At 38.3% G+C, this 20,125-nt stretch overlaps 1 protein-coding gene across 2 annotated transcripts in view; it reads left to right on the top strand.

Moving 5' to 3' along the window:
* The window catches only part of Marchf6 (membrane associated ring-CH-type finger 6), a 75,184-nt gene that overhangs the window by 10,558 nt on the left and 44,501 nt on the right, over positions 1-20,125 (top strand). For both annotated transcript variants that reach the window (XM_011245351.3, NM_172606.2), the window contains exons 2-5: positions 10,703-10,799; positions 14,767-14,840; positions 17,662-17,805; positions 19,537-19,609. In XM_011245351.3, the coding sequence (XP_011243653.1) occupies positions 10,703-10,799; positions 14,767-14,840; positions 17,662-17,805; positions 19,537-19,609 (388 nt within the window). The remainder of the gene's footprint in view (positions 1-10,702; positions 10,800-14,766; positions 14,841-17,661; positions 17,806-19,536; positions 19,610-20,125) is intronic.

Raw genomic sequence — 20,125 nt, 5'->3', positions numbered from 1 at the left:
TCTGCAGCTAAGCCTTCTCCCCAAGCTACTGGCAAAATTGTCCTTAACCTCTGCAATAGGTTGGAGCCCTGTACCTGCAAATTAATTGTTTCTGCTGGTTGTTAGAACCAGAACTATACAATATTTCTTTCTTTCCTTCATTTTGCTTTCCAAAGTGTTCCTTATAGACAGACTCTTAACACAAATTTAGTCTTTCAGGAGGCCAGAAAATGTAGTTTTCAGGCTACCAAGAATAGCAGAAAAGGTTGTTGTTTGCATTGATATAATCTAGAAAGGTAAGAAAATAAACTTGGGGATACATAGGGAATAAGAGTTTTAATGTTTATTATTGTGTATATGGATGTATATAGTGTGTGGATGTGGAGTCAGAGAAAAGGTCTGTAGAGTCATTTCTTGCGCCCCTCCCCCTTTATGTGGCTTTGGGGATCGGACTTAGCTGGTCAAGCTGTGCTTCAAATACAAATGCCCTTACCAGCCAAGCTGCTTGCTGGCCGGCCAGCCGGGGGGTTGGGGTTTTCAACATTGTATGTTGCCTGCTTCCTAAATCCACATTTAAAAAAAAGATATTTTCACATAGAATTTGGGGATCAGAGACAGGGTGTCATAGGACTTAAGTTGGCCTTTAAGTTTCTGTGGGAATGGGGATAGTTGTGAACTCATTCCACATCCCAAGTGCTACCATACCTAGCAAAAATGAATGCTTAAAAATAGAATTTGAGCAGCTAAAATATTTTATTATAATAGTAAAGTAGCAGCAAAACACTCACTACTTTGAAAAATAAAATAGCCACCTTTTTTCTTTTGTTGAAAATAGATTTTGTTTAAAATACCATATATTCTGATTACAGTTTCCCCTTCCACAACTCTTCCAGTTCCTCTCCACCTGCCCTTCCATCCTGATCCACACCCTTTCTGTCTCTCCTTAGAAAAACAGGCATCTAAGGAATAATAATAAACTAAGATAAGACAAAAACAAACTGGAATGGGACCAAACAGAAGAAAAAGATGTCTCCCCCCCCCCCCCAAAAAAAAGCACAGGAAACATAGATGCAGAAAGATACATGTTTGAACACACAGAAATCCCATAAAAACATGCAAAGACCTGTAAGGTGAAAAAAAAAAAAGTCCCAACACAACATTACAGATGCAAAGACCACCCACAGATGCTGCTGAGTGCATTGTATTGGCACTGCTGGCCATGGGACCCGTCTTTACTTGTGATTTGCTTTCCCAGTGAGAGCCCCCCCCCCTTGGTTTGGAGCTAGCTTCTGGGTAAGGGGTGGGGACGTATATCCGCTTGTCTCGGCTCTATAATCTATCTGGTTCAGACCCACCCAGTAGGACTGTGCTTGCTGCCACAGTCTCTTGAGTTCATATGTGCATCCATTGTGCTCTGTTTCCTGGATCTTGTTTCCTGGGTGTCCTCCATCCCTACTAGCCCTTAGCTGTTTTCTAACCAGTTCTAACGACTCCAGTGTTTGCAGTTTCTTTCTTAAGCTGTTTTTTTTTTTTTTTTTCCAAACAGGGTTTCTCTGTGTATCCCTGGCTAGCCTGGAACTCACTTTGTAGACCAGGCTGGCCTCGAACTCAGAAATCCGCCCGCCTCTGCCTCCCAGGTGCTGGGATTATAGGCGTGTGCCACCACTGCCCAGCAAGCTGTTGTTTTTTATTTAGAAGCAGAATGTGTTTTTTATTTCTGCTTTGTTTTGTTAATCTGCATTTTTCTGTGAATACATACAATTTTAAAGGAATTATATTCCATATAGAGAAAAGTATACAATTAATGTAGATCTTTTCACACATGTAGGCTAACTACAGACATCCAGAGTAATATTTTCAATCATATATTTTTAATATTTGCCTATTATGATTGAAGCTACTAGTTGTAAACATTTTACTGGCAGATAATAAAAGTTTATTTCCTCCAGATAAAACAAGACCAGCAGTATTTGGATCATGTTGTGTATATTCTGGATAGGATGTGATAAGAATGGCCGTGTACCTTTGTGGTCTCCTGCTCCAAACTAATGAGGAATGAGTCAGTTTTCAGTAGAAGGCATTGAAGAGTAGCCTTTAACAATACTTTTTAAGTTATGGTCATCAACATCAGGAAAAGTAAGAAACTCCCAGAATCAAAAGAAGCCCGAGGAGGGGGCTGGAGAGGTGGCTCAGCGGTTAAGAGCACTGACTGCTCTTCCAGGGGCCCTGAGTTCAATTCCCAGCAACCACATTGTGGATCATAACCATCTGTAATGGGATCTGACACCCTCTTCTGGTGTGTTTGAAGACAGTTATAATTGTATATAAATTAAATAAAGCTTTAAAAAAAAAGCCCAAGGAGACATGACCACTAAGTGTGTATGGAATGTGCAGGAAAGGAGCCTTAGGTAAAAACTAAGGGATTTTGAATTAACAATGGACTTCAATTATAATTTATCAGTATTGGGTTATTAAATTTAAGAAAGTATAACAAATCCTAATAAGACATTAATAAGAGATACTTATTAATGTGTGCTGAATTTTTCCAATCTCCTCTCATAACTTCTGTAAGTCTGACTGTTGTCTATTAGTAATGACAGTAAATTCTGGAATCACCACATTTATCATTGACAGAACTGAGAGATGTTCAAATCATTTTAAATAAATAATTTTCAAAGGAAAATAAACAGGACTGGATAGATGGCTCAGTAGGTAAATGCTTGCCCTGTATGAGGACCTAGGTCCAGAGCCTCAACAAAGCCTCAACCAAAGCCAGCACAATGGTATGTCTAGTCCCATTGCTTCTGTGGAAGACAGGACACAACTTGGTAGAGTATTTGGAGATGTTCAGCTTGGCTAGTAATAAATCTTTGTGATTAGCTGCTGTACTACCTAGTTATTTTTTTTTAATCTACATTCAGTAATGCGTTTCACTATAGGAACACATGCAGTACAAATGGGAGAGCACAACAAAGTTGAAGGAATAAATGGTAAAGATACTCTCTTAGTATGTTGTGTCAAATAGTAGTTAAAAGACATGTGATGGGGCTGGAGAGATGACTAATGGTCAGGGTGTTTGATGTTCTTCCCAGGTCTAGAGTTTAGTTCTTAGGACCCACTTTGAGCACTTCTCGGTAACACATTAGTCCATCTCCAAGGGATATAATGCCCTCTTCTGGTCTTTGAATATCTCTGCATGAACATGCATGCACCTACAACTAGATAATATTTATATGAACAAAGGACACAAGGGACTCAGGAGATGGAGGTAGGAAGAGCAACAATTCAAAGGGCAGTCTCAACTATGTAGTGAATTTGAGGCCAGCCTGGGTTGCATGGTACTTTATCTTAAACAGTATTGGCACTCTCCTGCTTTCCCTGAAAAGTCAGTTACTTTCCTAAGATATACCTCAGGAATAATAAAACATCTGTTTGGATTTATTTTTAGAAGTACCATGACAAGGCAGGTGAGATGACACACCAGGTAAAGGTACTTGCCACCAAAGCTGATAACCTGGGTCCTTTTTCTGGGATCCACATGATGGAAGGGGAGACCTGACTGTTTCAAATTGTTCTATGTTTTCTACATATGAGATCCACACTACATGCACACATGCTTGCACACACAATTTTTTTTTTTTTTTTTTTTTTTTTTTTTGGTTTTTCGAGACAGGGTTTCTCTGTAAAGCCCTGGCTGTCCTGGAACTCACTTTGTAGACCAGGCTGGCCTTGAACTCAGAAATCCACCTGCCTCTGCCTCCCAAGTGCTGGGATTAAAGGCATGCGCCTGGCTATTCTTGAAAGGTATCTTGAACCTTGAGTGTTCTTAGTTTTGTTTTTTAATACCTTGAAAGACTGGCTGAACAGTTGGTTCGGTGGTTAAGAGCACTTGCTGCTTTTCCAGAGGACATGTATTTGGTTATAAGTACCCTCACGGTGCTTGTAACCATCCTTGCACATGGTGCACATACATTCAGGCAAAACATTCATAAATATAAATCTTTATAAAACCACCACAACAAGCTGGGTGTGGTGGCGCACCATAACAGAGTAGAAAATTAATTTACTTTCTCCTAAGATCCTAAGATCTAATTAAGGATGTGTGTCAGACTCCACAATTAAAAATTTCTGTTCTACAGAGAATGGGTAACTGTACTCAGAATGTTTTGAAAACATTTTTTGTTTTCTTTAATCATGTCTCCGTAATATTAATGGAAATGTGATTGTTTTATACTTTAGTAGAATATATTTTCACTTGGTATGGTTTAGAAAATTTAAAACTATTTAAAGAATTTTGTGTATTATAATTGATAGAAAATTTCCTGGTGTGTTCATGGTTCTGTTTTTATCCACATAACACATAGCCAGTTATATACATACACCTGAGCATGAACAAAGCTAGTTGAAAAGGCACTTGCTTGAGTAAATCTTATATTATTAGCAGCAGAGAATGATTGTTAACTCTTGCATTAATTTGTACTTTATTATATAACTGGTTGGAAACAGTGCAATATTAGAATTCCTGTTAGTGGATCCTCCTACTTGAGATCTTGCCTATCATTGTTTTTATACAATAAAAATAAGGTAAGGAAACAGATAGATTCAACTCTAATGTGTGTATGTCCCATGGTGAGGACTGGTACTTGTTCTTCCTCTTGAGCTGTGTTTAGGCTGAGTCAGGCTCCCTCCATGTGGTGCTTCTGCCCTGTTTATGCTGCCCACCCATTAAGTCCCTGGGTTACCAGAGTTATCAGATCAACTCTGATGCTATCTATCATGACACTCGTGTGCAGAGATTCCTCACTTTGCTTAATTATTAGTGATGTTTGTGAGTTTGTAACCATGTATTATAATTGCCTGTTTCTTGTTGTTACTCACTCTTTGCTGTTACCCTGTGTGTATGTTTTGAGTGCTCCTACATTAATTTGTGCATATAAGAAAGGCATAGGGTTTGGCATTGTTCTTCGTTTCAAGTACTCTCTGTTCTTGGTATTTGTTTCCTGTGGATAAGAAAAGAGTTTTGTGTGTGAATTTTGTTTACTTCCTTAATGCTGCGGCCAAAAGCATAACACTTTGTTATAATCACTGAAGTCTTTATAAGGACTTTACAACTATTCTCTCTATTGAGATTGAGAAATCTCTATTGATATTGTCAAATCTTAAATTCACTATATATTTTTCTTTTTTTTTAAGATTTATTTACTTATTATATGTAAGTACACTGTAGCTGTCTTCAGACACTCCAGAAGAGGGAGTCAGATCTCGTTACGGATGGTTGTGAGCCACCATGTGGTTGCTGGGATTTGAACTCCGGACCTTCGGAAGAGCAGTCGGGTGCTCTTACCCACTGAGCCATTTCACCAGCCCACTATATATTTTTCAATAAATGTTTTGGTTTTTGTACAATGGGTTCTTTCTCTTCCATGTCTCTGTGGAAACTTGATGTTTCTTATCTCCCAGATTTGTTTGTCATTGTTCACAGGACCATTTTTATGATAGCTGCAACATCTATTGGCTGTGGTTTTTAATTTAGGCTGGGGTTTTCCTTATGCTTGGTATGAGTGGATTTTCCATTGTATCATGGATATTTTTGCCTCAGGTTCTTATTAAAATGCTTGGAGTCTTTTCTTTTTTCTTTTCCCCCGAAACAGGGTTTCTCTGTAGCCCTGGCTGTCCTGGAACTCACTTTGTAGACCAGGCTGGCCTCGAACTCAGAGATCCACCTGCCTCTGCCTCCCAAGTGCTGGGATTAAAGGTGTGTACCACCACTGTCTGGCTGAAAAGTGGCTTCTTCTTTGTGGAAGTTGTATTCACAATTAGCCCTCTCCCCTCCTCCCACCAATCATCTTGGTGGGTTAGGTTCTTGCTAAGTTAGGTGGTTGATATCTTGGACTTTCATTGGCTAGGAGGGCTAGGATATATTTTTTTCATGTATTAGCCTTGGGTGCAGTGGTAAAAGTTGAATTAGTTGTTCATGTTTGGGAATGTTGAGACATACTATTTAAGTTTTCTCCTTTTCCCCTATTCTCAGTGCATTGTTCATTGTGGTAAAGGTTGGGCCAATGAGATGAGAAAATCACTAATGTGAGTTTTCTTATGTTTGTGTATGCATTAAGTTTAGCCACATACTGGAGCTCTCTTGTCCTGTAAGTTTTTAAGTAACCACAATATTATTTCTATTCTGCTTTTTTATTAACAGTTAATAAATATGCTTAGGATTTTTTAGTATATCCTCTCTCTGTCTTAGAGTATAGTCTATGAGGGATGTATGAGTGTATTGTTGGTTTTAATTTTGTTATTAAGATTTCTTTATTTTGGGCTGGAGAGATGGCTCAGTGGTTAAGAGCACAGACTGTTCTTCCAGAGGTTGTGAGTTCAATTCCCAGCAGCTATATGGTGACTCACAACCATCTGTAATGGGTTCTGATACCCTCTCCTAGTGTGATTGAAGACAACTATAGTGTACTCACATACATTAAATAAATAAAATAATGATCAAGATTTCTTTATTTTTATTTTGTGTATGTGTGTGTACCTGATTGTATAAATGTGTAGTCTGTGCCAGTATGTACAGAAATGTCAGGTGTCCTAGAACTGGAGTTAGAGCTGTGAGATGTCTGATGTGAGTACTGGGAACCATGCCCTGCAAGAGAAGCAGATGCTGTTAGCCTCTGTAGCTATCTCCCACCCCTTGCTGGTTTCTTTTTTTCTTTCTTAGTTTTAAAATTAAATATTTCTGTTTATTGTGTGTATCTGTGTACATGGGTGGGTCACACACTGTATGTGGAGGTCAAAGGACAACTTTGAGGCATTTATTCTGTTCTTTTACCTTTACATGTGGTACCAGGAATAGACTCGAGCCATCTGTCAGGCATACATAGCAAGTACTTTGACTTGCTGAGCCACCTCACTAGTCCATTTTGCTGTCTTAAAGTGTCTTCATTTCTTTTTTGTGGCTAGCCATGGTGAATGCTTGGGTTTATTGATTTGTTTGTATTTCCATTTAGGAGTTGCTTACTTACCATTTTGATATAATTTTGTTTTGTACTTGCAAAGGTGATTTCCATGGTTCTGAAATGAAATGGATGAGCAGTCTACAGTTATCTTTCCTTTTTTCCTAGAGACTTAGTCTGAGTGTAGGAGGCCCTTAATAATAACTTTACAGATCTATTTGGAAAGAGTCATTATCATTCTCTTTCTCTCCCTCTCTCTCACACACACACACACACACACACACACACACACACACACACACACGCACATGCACACGCACACCTACTACTACTACCTCCAAAGAGCCAAAAAGATGTATCAGAACAATTACTAATGAGTGGTGGTTCTCAAACTTTAAAAAAAAAGGAAGAAGAAAAAGAAAGGAAGAAAGCAAACAAGCAAGCAAGCACTCACAAGTATATCAGTGCATGTATGGCAGTCACAGGATAACTTTCAGGAGTTGATTATTGAAATGGGGAATGCTGTGCTGTGTGCTCCAGGCTAGGTAGTCAGTCTGTGAGCTTCCAGGCTTTTGTCTGCATCACCCTTCTTGCTATATAGGTGCTGGAATTGCAGATGCAGGCGACTGAGTGGAGCTTTTAATATGAGTTCTAGAGGTCACACTGTAGTTGTCAGACTTTAACATATGTTTATACTTTTAAAGACTTGTAAGAGTTTTATTTGTTGTATTAGAAAATAAAATGGATCTTCTAAATTCCCCAATTTGGTTAAAAGAGTGGGTTTTGTTTTTTGGTTTTTGTTGTTGTTGTTGTTTGTTTTGAGGCAGAATTCTTCTATGTCCCCCTGACTGTCTTGGAACTTGCTGTGTAGATCAGGTGGTTACCCTTGACTGCAAAGATCCACCAGCCTCTGTCTCCCAAGTGCTAGGAGTAAAGGAGTGCGCCACCAAGCCTGGTTTATACTTACAATGTTTTTAATGTCTAGTTAATAGGACAAAAGCTCTGTTTTTTTTTTTTTTTTAAATCTGTGGAAGCATCCAATATATTGTATCATGTGCTCTCTACAGATGCTACTGTAAGCTGGGTATGGAAGCATTTGGAGACTGTCACAGGAGAGCACTGAGTTCAAGGTTAACCTGGGCTACATAATGGGATCCTATCTTAAAAGAAAAAGAAAGAAGGAAAGAAAGAACAGAAAGAGAGACCTCTGTAAACTGGCTCATCAGTGAGTGAAGAGAGACTACTCAGGATTGTTAGAAGGTAGTTCTGACCGGTCAGACTCCAAATAAGGAAGGGACTCTACAAACTCTAAGGATCCAGGTCTGCCACACATTAGTGTTAAACAGAGCTTTGGAGATTGAGTTTAAGTTGGTTGTCTATACATGACACTGTGTTTGTTGGTTTGTCTCTGAGGTGGATGGAGGCCTTCTGAAAAAAATCAGTGTCTTCTCTAGGTGTGCATTGAGCCCCCTAAGGAGATTTCCCTACCTCAGTTCTCCTTGTCCACAGGCTCCTTTCTACACAGACAGACACCCCTGGAGTTTGCCATTGCCTTGGTCCCAGCACTGCTTTCTCAGGTCACACACAGCTGAGTTGCCTTGGACCAATCAGCTATGCCCATGTGTTTTCTTATTCACTTTTGTCCTTGTCACTTGCTGACTACAGTGTTCTAGTAAGTTCCAGATTTTGTTCGTTCCCAATTCATACTTGGTAGCTGACCAGTTACTATGTCCCTCTCTGGAGGGTGGGTAATGTGACAACCCCATTTGTGTGAGCCTGGCTGTGTTACTGCTGTCTTTCTTTGCATCATGTTCCAATGGAACATTCTCAAAGGAGGGCTGTTGATACAGGATACCATATCTGGGGCTGATCCATCTGTATTAACATCATCCTGACTACTTTGTTGATCTACATTAATGAATAATTATGTCAGTACTCAGTATAGTAATGACATTGGGCAGCATTTATCTCCTGCCTGGGTAACTGGTTATTTATCCAGGATACTCATCTGCATCCATGGTGCTAGTGGCTCTGGTACTTGTAGATAACATAGATCAGCTGCAAGCACCATTGCCTTTGTTACCTTTATGTGTTGGTTGCACTGCCTACTGTGGCAATGACTAACCTGGAATCCAGGTGATGGAATCCACAGAGGGGGCATGCTAAACTACTATCAGAGGAGGGCAGGGGTATGCATTTCAGTGGCTCCAAGCAGGAAAAGGGGCAGTTAGTGGAACCTCACTGAACTCTACCACAGAGACTGAGCCCTGAGATAGCTCTTCTGTGGGCAGGGGAATGTGATTCTTCCATATAGGTAAAGAGACTTATCTAGTTGCTTGGTAACCAGGGAGAGTAGTGTAATAACCAGTTAGGTTTTCCTGAATATTTGGTGTCCCTCAGCTTGGATAAGTGCCATTCTGTCACTCAAGAATGAGCAACCAGAGAGTCTGTAATGATGATAGCAAGTGTCTGGGACGGTGCAGCATAGTGCTCAGCTTGTGTGCTTCTAATCCAGAGCATACCACCGACCTCTCTCAGTTCATTAGTGAAGCTGGGATCATCAGGGTTGCCATTACTCTCCATTGAGTGAAGAATTACCTGTAAGAGAGCAAGTCAGAAACAAACATTGTGTCTTTGTCCCTTTTGCACATTGACAGTTGCCCTGGGAGTAATTGTCATTTTGCCATGAGGGTCAGGCAAGAAAACAGTCTTAAGTAATAACAATAGTCAAGTTTCAGAATGTGGCACTACAGAGGAGCTTTTAGGAGAACTGAGCAAGAGAATGCAAAAGATCTCTTTGAAGTTTTCATCCATGCTGCTTGCTGGCCTCAGCAGATGGAGGGCAGGGTGTGTGTGTGTGCTTAGAGCCCTTTGGTGCTGGGGCAGGGAGTGCAGAGTGTTGCATAGTTGCTGACTCCAGGCCCGGGCTACTGTAGCTTCTGCTTAAAGAAGCTTCTGGTTCCGAATTCCCTGGTAGGAGGAGTCTACACGGTGCTGTCCCGAATCCTAAGTGTGTGTGCACACACGCCTGTGTGCAAAGGGAATCTACTGTAGTGCCTCTGCTGTTTCCACCTTCACTCCTCAGACATGATTTTAAAAAATATTATTTTTAAAATTACATTTCTTATTTATGTGTATGGGTATTTTGCCTGTGTGTACCATGCCCGTGGGGGCCAGAAGAGGACATCTTGTCCCCTGAAACTGAGTTACAGACATTTGTGAGCCACCAAGTGAGTGCTAGGAATTAAATCCTCCAGAGTAGCAGTCAGTGCCCTTAACTACTGAGACATCTCTCTAGATCCCTGAACATTTTTAGAAATAATCTTATTTTAAAAATATTTTTTAAATTGGCATACAAAAGCAGTAAGCTTCCTTCTGGCATTTTCATGTATGTCATTATATTTTGTTCTCAGTTTTCCTTCCCTCTGATGTTTTTGTGTTGTTAAAATCTTAAGAACTGAATTTAGACTTTTTAAAATTTACACTGTTGGGACACTATTATTTGTGGCTAGATGACATGATTCTACTTATTTGATTGTTACAGGAAAATAATTTTTTTTAAATTTTTCAATTTCATTTACAGATCTTGATAAGGAACAACTTGTTTTAATCCATTTTGAAGGAATGTACTTAGATTCAGGTGCACCCTTCACTATAAGTTTTCTCACAATTTTCAGCTCCTTTAGCACAAAATATTCTTATTTTGTTGGTCTTTTTGTATAAAAGTCATACCCAAAGGTAATTCCATTTTTTTTCTCCTTTGTTATCAGATATATGTAGAGTGTGTCGGTCAGAAGGAACACCTGAGAAACCTCTTTATCATCCTTGTGTATGTACTGGCAGTATTAAATTTATTCATCAAGAATGGTAAGTCATTTGGAAAATTGTATAATTCTTAGATTCAATTTTTTTCTTAATTTTTTTATTATTTAAATGCATTTTATACATCAAGCATATTAATATTGAGTATTTTGAGAATCAAATAATACATAAAAAATTTGTTCAACTTTTTATAGTCATATCCTTTCATACCCTAAAAATACCATTAATGAGTATTTAATACTATCCATAACTTAGAATTCTATATCTAATGTTGAACACTAAATTGTTTCAAAACATATAAAATAATCTTTGGAAGTTAAGCATAGTAAAAGAGCATAAAATATTAAAAATGAATCATTAAGTAATATATTCAAAAGCCCTTATATGATACCACATGATTAGTGAAAGAGTATTTAAAACACATTATATATCTGTGTACACTCTCTAACAATCAGTTTACTTAAAAAGATTATCAGTGTTTCTAGTAGAGAAATTATTTTATCAGTAAGTATATTTTAAAAATTTCAAAATAGGAAAAACTATTAAGAAAATGCTGATTTCAAGCACAGTGAGAAAAATTATCAATATTTTCATGATGTTTGTAGAACATAATTTTAATATTTTCAGCTGTTAATATTAAACAAACAGAATAATTATTTAAAGATATATTTTGTTGTTATATCTCCCTTTTCATTTCTGATTGTATTAATTTGGATACTGTCTCTGTGCCCTCTCGTTAATCTGGCTAAAGGTTTATCTATCTTGTTGATTTTTCTCAAAGAACCAGCTCCTGGTCTTGTTGATTCTTTGTATAGTTCTTTTTGTTTCTATTTGGTTGATTTCAGCCCTGAGTTTGATTATTTCCTGCCATCTACTCCTCTTGGGTGTGTTTGCTTCTTTTTGTTCTAGAATTTTCATGGGTGCTGTCAAGCTACTAGTGTAAGCTCTCTTCAGTTTCTTTTTGGAGGCTCTTAGAACTATTAGTTTTCCTCCTACCACTGCTTTCATTGTGTCCCATAAGTTTTGGTATGATGTGCCTTCATTTTCATTAAATTCTAAAAAGCCTTTAATTTCTTTCTTTACTTCTTCTTTGACCAAGTTATCATTGAGTAGAGCGTTGTTCAGCTTCCATGTGTATGTGTGCTTTCTGTTATTTTTGTTGGTATTGAAAACCAGCCTTAGTCTGTAGAGATCTGATAGGGTACATGGGGTTATTTCACTCTTCTTGTATCTGTTGAGGTCTTTTTTGTGACCGATTATATGGTCACAAAAGAAAGTATGGTGAGGTGCTGAGAAGAAGATATATTCTTTTGCTTTAGGATGACATTTTCTATAAATATCTGTTAGATCCATTTGGTTCATAACTTCTGTTAGTTTCACTGTGTCTGTTTAGTTTCTGTTTCCATGATCTGTCCATTGCTGAGAGTGGAGTGTTGAAATTTCCCACTATTATTGTGTGAGGTACAATGTGTGTTTTGAGCTTTAATAAAGTTTCTTTTATGAATGTGGGTGCCCTTGCACTTGGAGCATAGAATTGAGAGTTCATCTTGGTAGATTTTTCCTTTAACCAGTGTAAAGTATCCTTCCTTATCTTTTCTTGATAACTTTTGGTTGAGAGTTGATTTTATTCGATATTAGAGTGGCTACTCCAGCATGTTTCTTGGGAGCATTTTGCTTGGAAAATTGTTTTCCAACCTTTTACTATAAGGTAGTGTCTGTCTTTGTCACTGAGGTGCATTTCCTGTGTGCATCAAGAAGCTGGGTCCTGCTTATGCATCCAGTCTGTTAGCCTGTGTCTTTTGGGGAATTGAGTTCATTGATGTTAAGAGATATTAAAGAAAAGTGATTGTTATTTTTTGTTATTTTTGTTGTTAGAGATGGAATTACATTTTTGTGGCTATCTTCTTTTGGGTTTGTTGAAAGATTAATTTCTTGCTTTTTTTTAGGGTGTAGTTTCCCCCCTTGTATTGTTGTTTTCCATCTGTTATCCTTTGTAGGGCTGGATTTATGGAAAGAAATTATGTAAATTTGGTTTTGTCATGGAATATCTTGGTTTCTCCCTCCATGGTAATTGAGAGTTTTGCTGGATATAGTAGCCTGGGCTGGCATTTGTGTTCTCTTAGGGTCTGTATGACATCTGCCCAGGATCTCTGGCTTTCATAGTCTCTGGTGAGAAGTCTGGTGTAATTCTGATAGGTCTGCCTTTATATGTTACTTGACCCTTTTCCCTTACTGCTTTTAAAATTCTTTGTTCAGTTCATTTGGTGTTTTGATTGTTATGTGACGGGAGGAATTTCTTTTCTGGTCCAGTCTATTTGGAGTTCTGTAGGCTTCTTGTATGTTCATGGGCATCTCTTTCTTTAGGTTAGGGACGTTTTCTTCTATAATTTTGTTGAAGATATTTACTGGCCCTTTGAGAATCTTCGCTTTTTTTTTTTTAATTTATTTTTTATTAGGTATTTTCCTCGTTTACAGTTTCAATGCTATCCCAAAAGTCCCTCATACCCACCCCCCCCAATCCCCTACCCACCCACTCCCCCTTTTTGGCCCTGGGGTTCCCCTGTACTGGGGCATATAAAGTTTGCACGACCAATGGGCCTCTCTTTCCAATGATGGCCGACTAGGCCATCTTTTGATACATATGCAGCTAGAGACAAGAGCTCCGGGGTACTGGTTAGTTCATATTGTTGTTCCACCTATAGGGTTGCAGATCCCTTTAGCTCCTTGGGTAATTTCTCTAGCTCCTCCATTGGGGGCCGTGTGATCCATCCAATAGCTGACTGTGATCATCCACTTCTGTGTTTGCTAGGCCCTGGTCTTCGCTCTTTTCTATACCTATTATCCTTAGGTTTGGTCTTTTCATTGTGTCCTGGATTTCCTGGATGTTTTGGGGTTAGGAGCTTTTTGCTTTTTCCATTTTGCATTTTCTTTGACTGTTGTGTCAATGTTTTCTATGGTGTCTTCTGCACCTGAGATTCTCTCTTCTATCTCTTGTATTCTGTTGGTGATTCTTGCATCTATGCGAGGTCTCTTAAATTCAATTTTGTCATCTCTGTAATAAGAATGATCATTTCAGTAAACTTGCCCCATTTCACTGTTTTTAAAACTTTTGTTATAAAAGTTGAAAGTTTAAAAAAAATCATCCATAGTTTAATACTTGGAATGTTATTTTGGTATATTGTGGATATTCTCATGATAGTCTTGTTTATTTCTAACATGGATAACTTTTTTTGTTCATGGGAACAATTATGCTTTTCTGCCTTCCAGTGGCATAATAGTTTATATTAATTAAATACTCTGTGATAAGAACTGTCTTTGATGTTTTACACGTCTATTTTTTTCTTAATTTACTTACGTATTTTATGTATATGAGTGCTTTATTTGCATATATGCCTGAGGGACAGATGAGTAAATCTGACAGAAGATGGCATCAGATCCCATTACAGAGGTTGTGAGCCACCGTGTCATTGCATCATGAGAAGTGAACTCAGGACCTTTGAAAGAGTAGCCAGTACTCTAAACTGCTGAGCCATCTCACCAATCCCTGTTTTATACATCTTAAGCCACTCACTCTTTGCAATAAAAGTCTGCAACATTATTATATGAATGAAGAAGCAGAGCATAGACCGAAGGAATGACTTGTCCAAGACACATGCTTCCCAAGGGCAGAATGGGAATTCAGACCTGCTCACTACCTGTGAGCACGGGGAGGCCAAGGCGATCAAAACTGATCCTGACCCCTGAGTTATTTAGTATTATTCAGTATTCATTTAGCTCAGAAGAGATTATAATTTAGGTTAATTAAATCTTTTTATTAGTACAGTACATGCTGGTTTTATATTTAGCTGTTTTTAAGTTTTATCCTCTTAGGATATATAAAAAGTTAAAATATTTCATGTTTGAGATGATAAAAGTTCAGTAATACAAAAAATCTAATAACATGGGTTTTCAATGGAACTCTGATATTGCTTTGTTTTAAACACTGTATTTATGAATGTATTTGTAATTACAGCTTAGTTCAGTGGTTGAAACATAGTCGGAAAGAATACTGTGAATTATGCAAGCACAGATTTGCTTTCACACCAAGTAAGTTTGTTTGAAATTTTCACTACAGTTTTTTCTTATTTCTGGCAACAAAAGGTGTTTAGAGTTTGAAAGCAATAATTTTCAATGTCATTGTCTTGATAGTAATAGAAAAAAGCCTGTTCCACTTAGAAGGCTATTTTAAGAATTATGCTTTATAGGCTGTTTTGTTTTCTTTATTTTTTACTTGGTTGCAGACAAGCTTTAACATCCGCAGAGGTGTCTAGTGAGTGCTTGTGAAAATCCATCACTTGATTGCATTTGGTTTTCAACTCATAGCCTATCTCATTTTGTCTATGGTCTTATTTTTACTATATTCTGTTTTCTTAGTCTTTTAAAAAAGAAATCCTGTCAGTTTTAATTTTATCTATTGATTTTCAGTATGTGTCACTAAAACGTTCCTTCCTTCTATGAGTCATTATTATCTCTCTGCAAAAACAGTGATGCCTTGCTTTCATCAGAATCTAGTGTGTTCAGTTTGATCTTTCTTCTGAGTTAAAACTGTGATATTAAAATAGTAGTAATAAAGAACAAGTCTTAGAGCAGGTGTTTTTCTTTTTGAAACCAACTTTTAAGAATGTATGTGCATGTGTGTTTTTGTTGATGTGCATATACATGTGTGTGTAGGGAGGAGTATGTTGCACATATGTGTATGCACCAAAGATGGATATGGGGTGTTCTTTTTTGAGCCCTGTACAACAGCCTAGGCTGTCCTGGAACTCACTCTAGAACAGGACAGGCTTAACTGGCCTCTGCCTCCTGAGTGCTGGGATGCCCTTGATTTTATTGCTTTTTTTTTTCCCATTTTTTATTAGGTATTTAGCTCATTTACATTTCCAATGCTATACCAAAAGTCCCCCATACCCTCCCACCCCCACTCCCCTACCCACCCACTCCCCCTTTTTGGCCCTGGCATTCCCCTGTACTGGGGCATATAAAGTTTGCGTGTCCAATGGGCCTCTCTTTCCAGTGATGGCCGACTAGGCCATCTTTTGATACATATGCAGCTAGAGTCAAGAGCTCCGGGGTACTGGTTAGTTCATATTGTTGTTCCACCTATAGGGTTGCAGACCCCTTTAGCTCCTTGGGTTTTTAACAGGTATTATGGAATCTCATTTGGACTCACAATTGCTCACCTCAGCAAGTCTGGCTAGTGAGAGTGCCCTGAGATTTGCTGTCCTCACCTTGTGAGCACTGGGATTGTAGGCAGGCCATGGCTTCCATGCCTGCCCAGCAATGCATGGATGCTGGGGATCCTAACTGATCTTCATGTTTATATGCTATCTTCCCAGCCCCAGAAAACAAAACTTTTGAGTCCATGTTTTGTAAGGCTAGAAGAAATATTTTTCAGTTCTCTCAAATTTTAATTATAATACATGTGCCTATTGATTCTATTGTGACTAAATTTCAAACAGGACTGTTATGGCAAATTATTAAACAATTGAAGCACAGTTTTTCATCCTGGGATCCTAGTACATTGCATCTGTTTTTTTGTATCTTACCTTAAAAAAAAAGCCTCTTGTGCTGCTCAGTACAAATACTGTAACTTATCATTAATTTTACTTGATATCTGACAAGCATGGATGATTGAAGTTACTGCATTTTGTTTATTCTTCGCCAGCAAAAATATTACCTGTATTCTTTCACAGTCTTTAATTTTCTCTGGTGCATAAGCATGTTACTATTTGTGAAAATTTGTAGCACACCTTAATACCTGTGGTCCTGTACCTTGAGGCCAATAAAAGCTCACTCTATCGGCTTACTTTTCTCCTGACACTCATGCAAAGCTTCCTGTAGACCTTTGTCAAGAAGCTGTGCTGTCCTTCACACCAAGTGTCCTTTCAGCTGGGCGATCTGCAGCGAGTACAGACTTACCCTTTGTTATTGCTTCTTTCTTGTTTGTAGCTGAATAGTTTTGTGGGACCACTCTTAAAGGTTTCTTTCTTTTTTTTTTAATTATTTTTTTGGCTGCTAAAGATGAAACCTAGTGTTATCTGTGCTAACAAGTAGTGTGCATCTGAGATAACTCCCAGCATGGTCTTTTGGTTTAGTCTAGTTTTAGTTATTTTTCTCCTCCCTGGCCCCGTTTTGTAATTTTAGATAATTTATATGACTTTTTTTTTTTTTTTTTTTTTTTTTTTTTTTTGCCTCTTTGGATAAAGAGGTGTTTGAAAGACAATGTGTATTATCTGGAGTAGAGCTTTTTTAATAAAATAGTTTTTACTGGAATAATTCTTAAAAAGATTTTTTTAATGTGGAGATATTTTTGAACCACATCTAAGTTACATTTTGCAAAGATGTCTGAATTGATGATTTGAAATGAAAGTGTACGATGTTAGAATTGAGAGGGTTAGCTCAGTGTCATCAGTGAGCTGTTTGTTCCAGTGAAATTGCTATCACAGGCCATTGGGATTCTGTGTCTACCACTCATGTTTAGAAAGTCCTCTGGTAACATGCCTGCAGAGTTCCTTTTGCGCTTGTGTCCGTTATTGGATCCTTTATAGCTGGAGAAGCCAGGTCCTAAATGGCTGACCTGTTACAGATGTGTAAACTAACACTGTCTGAGACTCATGGCTGTGAGCTGAGGAAGTAGATGCTTTTCCTCCTGATGCCTTTTCCCTGCTCAGTGGACTCTTGGTCCATTTCCATATTTTAGTTGTGGTTTGGATAAATAAACGACTCATATAAATGCAGTGGTATTATAATGATTTGAAATTCAGTAGTTTATAGGAAAAATACCTAAGCATAGTATCTCTACGTTGTATTTATGAATTAAGTCACTTAAAAAGTCTCATGAAATCCTGAGTAATTTTTCCTCTTATAGTTTATTCTCCAGATATGCCTTCACGGCTACCAATCCAAGACATATTTGCTGGACTGGTTACAAGTATTGGCACTGCAATACGATACTGGTTTCATTACACACTTGTGGCCTTTGCATGGCTGGGAGTTGTTCCTCTTACAGCATGTGAGTATTCATGTCTCTTCCAGAGTTATTTAACATTTTATAACTGTTAAATATTTTAAATGTTGCCTACTTCTGTGAATGATGTTTAATTATTTACAATACCATGTATTAGGAAAGAAAACATCTTCAGTAGTTCTTTTCTGGAGGAAGGAAGGGAGGGTGTTTTTCTTAGACATGACTCAGTATTGATAGAGATCATACACAGAGTGGCAGTGAGTGCAGTATGTGTACTGTAATGGGACTCAGACTGAGCTTATTTATTTGGCTTTGACAATTACTGGGGAGGGGGTCACCCCAATCGGCTTTTCTAACTGTTGGCCTGGTTACCACACCAGTGTTATACCCCAAATACTTGCTGTTTCTCCTGGCCATGTGCTCATGTTACCTCTCCTCTTGGCACCTTCTCTCTCCTCTTCCTTCTGTGCTCTCTCCCCCTTCTGCCAGGCTCAACCTGGTATCTCAAAAATCTGCCTGACTCTAATCCCACCAGTAATTGGCTGTAACCATTTTTATTTGACTAATTGTTTTAAGGAGCAAGGTTTGGACAACAAAAGCTAGTAAATGTGAGACATCACTTGTAGGCCTCTACCTTTGGGTATAGAATTTAATATTACAATACATAGCAACAAACCAAACCTCAGCAAGTGAATTCTTTTATGCTTGCCTTTTCCCTCCAAGACTGTAAGGTAGTCTTTGTCTGAGGCCTTTTGAAAATTTTTTTTTTCTTTTCACCGCAAAGTCTTTTTAAAACAATTATTTCTTTATGTGTGTGCTCTTGTGACTTGGTGCGTGTGGAGATTAGCACAACTTTGAACTGTTAGTCTTGCTGAGGTGGCTGGGATTGTCCACTGGTCTCTGAAGGTGTCATAAGATGACGCACTGTGCCGAAGAAGCATCTTAGTTCAAAGATGTGTTTTCCACGCTGAAATCTTCTGTTTTTATGAATATTTACTGAATTTTGTAGTTCTAGTTTAAAGAGCAATCTTCATCTTATGATCTATATGATTAATTTAGTGCTTCCACTAATATTTAAACTCATGCAACAAAAACAAGTGTAAGAGGCTGGAGAGATGGCCCAGTGGTTAAGAGCACTGGCTGCTCTTCCAGAAGTCCTCAATTCAATTCCCAGCAACCACATGGTGGCTCACAACCATCTGTAATGGGATCCGATGCCCTCTTCTGGTGTGTCTGAAGACAGCTACAGTATACTCATATAAATAAATCTTAAAAATACAAAAACAAAAACCAAACAAGTGTAAGATACCTAGAGCTGAGAATGTTAGCTCAGTGTAGAGCTCATGTGTGAGGCCCTAGTTTCAATCCTGTTTCTGCAAAGACCAGCCAACATTGTCATGGAGAACTAAACAATTTGCTCACTTTTTAAAATTCTCTTGGAGTAGTGGTTTGAGGCCAGTGAGACGTCTCAGCAGGTAAACACGCTTGTCACATAGGCTTCTGAGTGTCTCCCTGGAATCCACAGTAGGAGTGTAAAACTCAACTCCAGAGAGTTGTCTTCTGTCCCCCACACTCAAACCATGGTATGTGGATGTGAACAACCCTCCCCATCCCCCAAGCAAATATAAAACGAACAAAAACTAAACCATTGAGACCCAGGCCTACAAGACCAAGAACACTTACTTTATTGGTGTCCATGTTGTTCGACTTTACCTCTGCTTCCTTGAGGCAGCTGTGAGTATATGATGCCAGTTGTGACTGTGCCCTTGTTTGTAGGCCGCATCTACAAGTGCTTGTTTACTGGCTCCGTGAGCTCACTACTGACACTGCCACTAGACATGCTGTCAACGTGAGTATTAACTCTGAGGGGGAAGTTTGGGCACTGTAAAAGGATGTCTTTTCTCATGTATTCATTCTTTTTTGTTTGTTTTGTGCTGTTTTATTTTGAGATAGGATTTCTCTGTTATCCCTGGCTATTCTAGGGAACTTGCTCTGTAGACTAATCTAGCCTTAAACTCACAGAGATCTGCCTGGACCTGCCTTCTGACAGCTGGGGTCAAAGTGTGTGCCACCATGCCTGGCTCATGTATTTAATCTTATTACTTGAAGATTCATCTAAGAACTCCAGTACATTTTTTTTTTTCCTAACTACAGTTTTTGTTGATATAGTAGGAATTGGTATTTTTAAGTTCTGTTTCTTTTAAAGCAGAAGAATTTAAGGAGCCTTTTGGAAGGACATGTAAAACTAAAATATTTTATGCAGTTTGAGCTGTATGCTATTGGATTTGTATGTTGAACATAATTTTAAGCTGTTAGTAAGATTATTGTTAAACTACATTAAAAACTTGTTCACTGTAGGTTTTCT

Source organism: Mus musculus, chromosome 15, assembly GCF_000001635.26.
Source record: "Mus musculus strain C57BL/6J chromosome 15, GRCm38.p6 C57BL/6J".
In the NCBI taxonomy this organism is placed as follows: Eukaryota; Metazoa; Chordata; class Mammalia; order Rodentia; family Muridae; genus Mus; species Mus musculus.
Note: the sequence above shows the minus strand (reverse complement) of the source record. Positions and strands in the feature narration are given on the sequence as shown.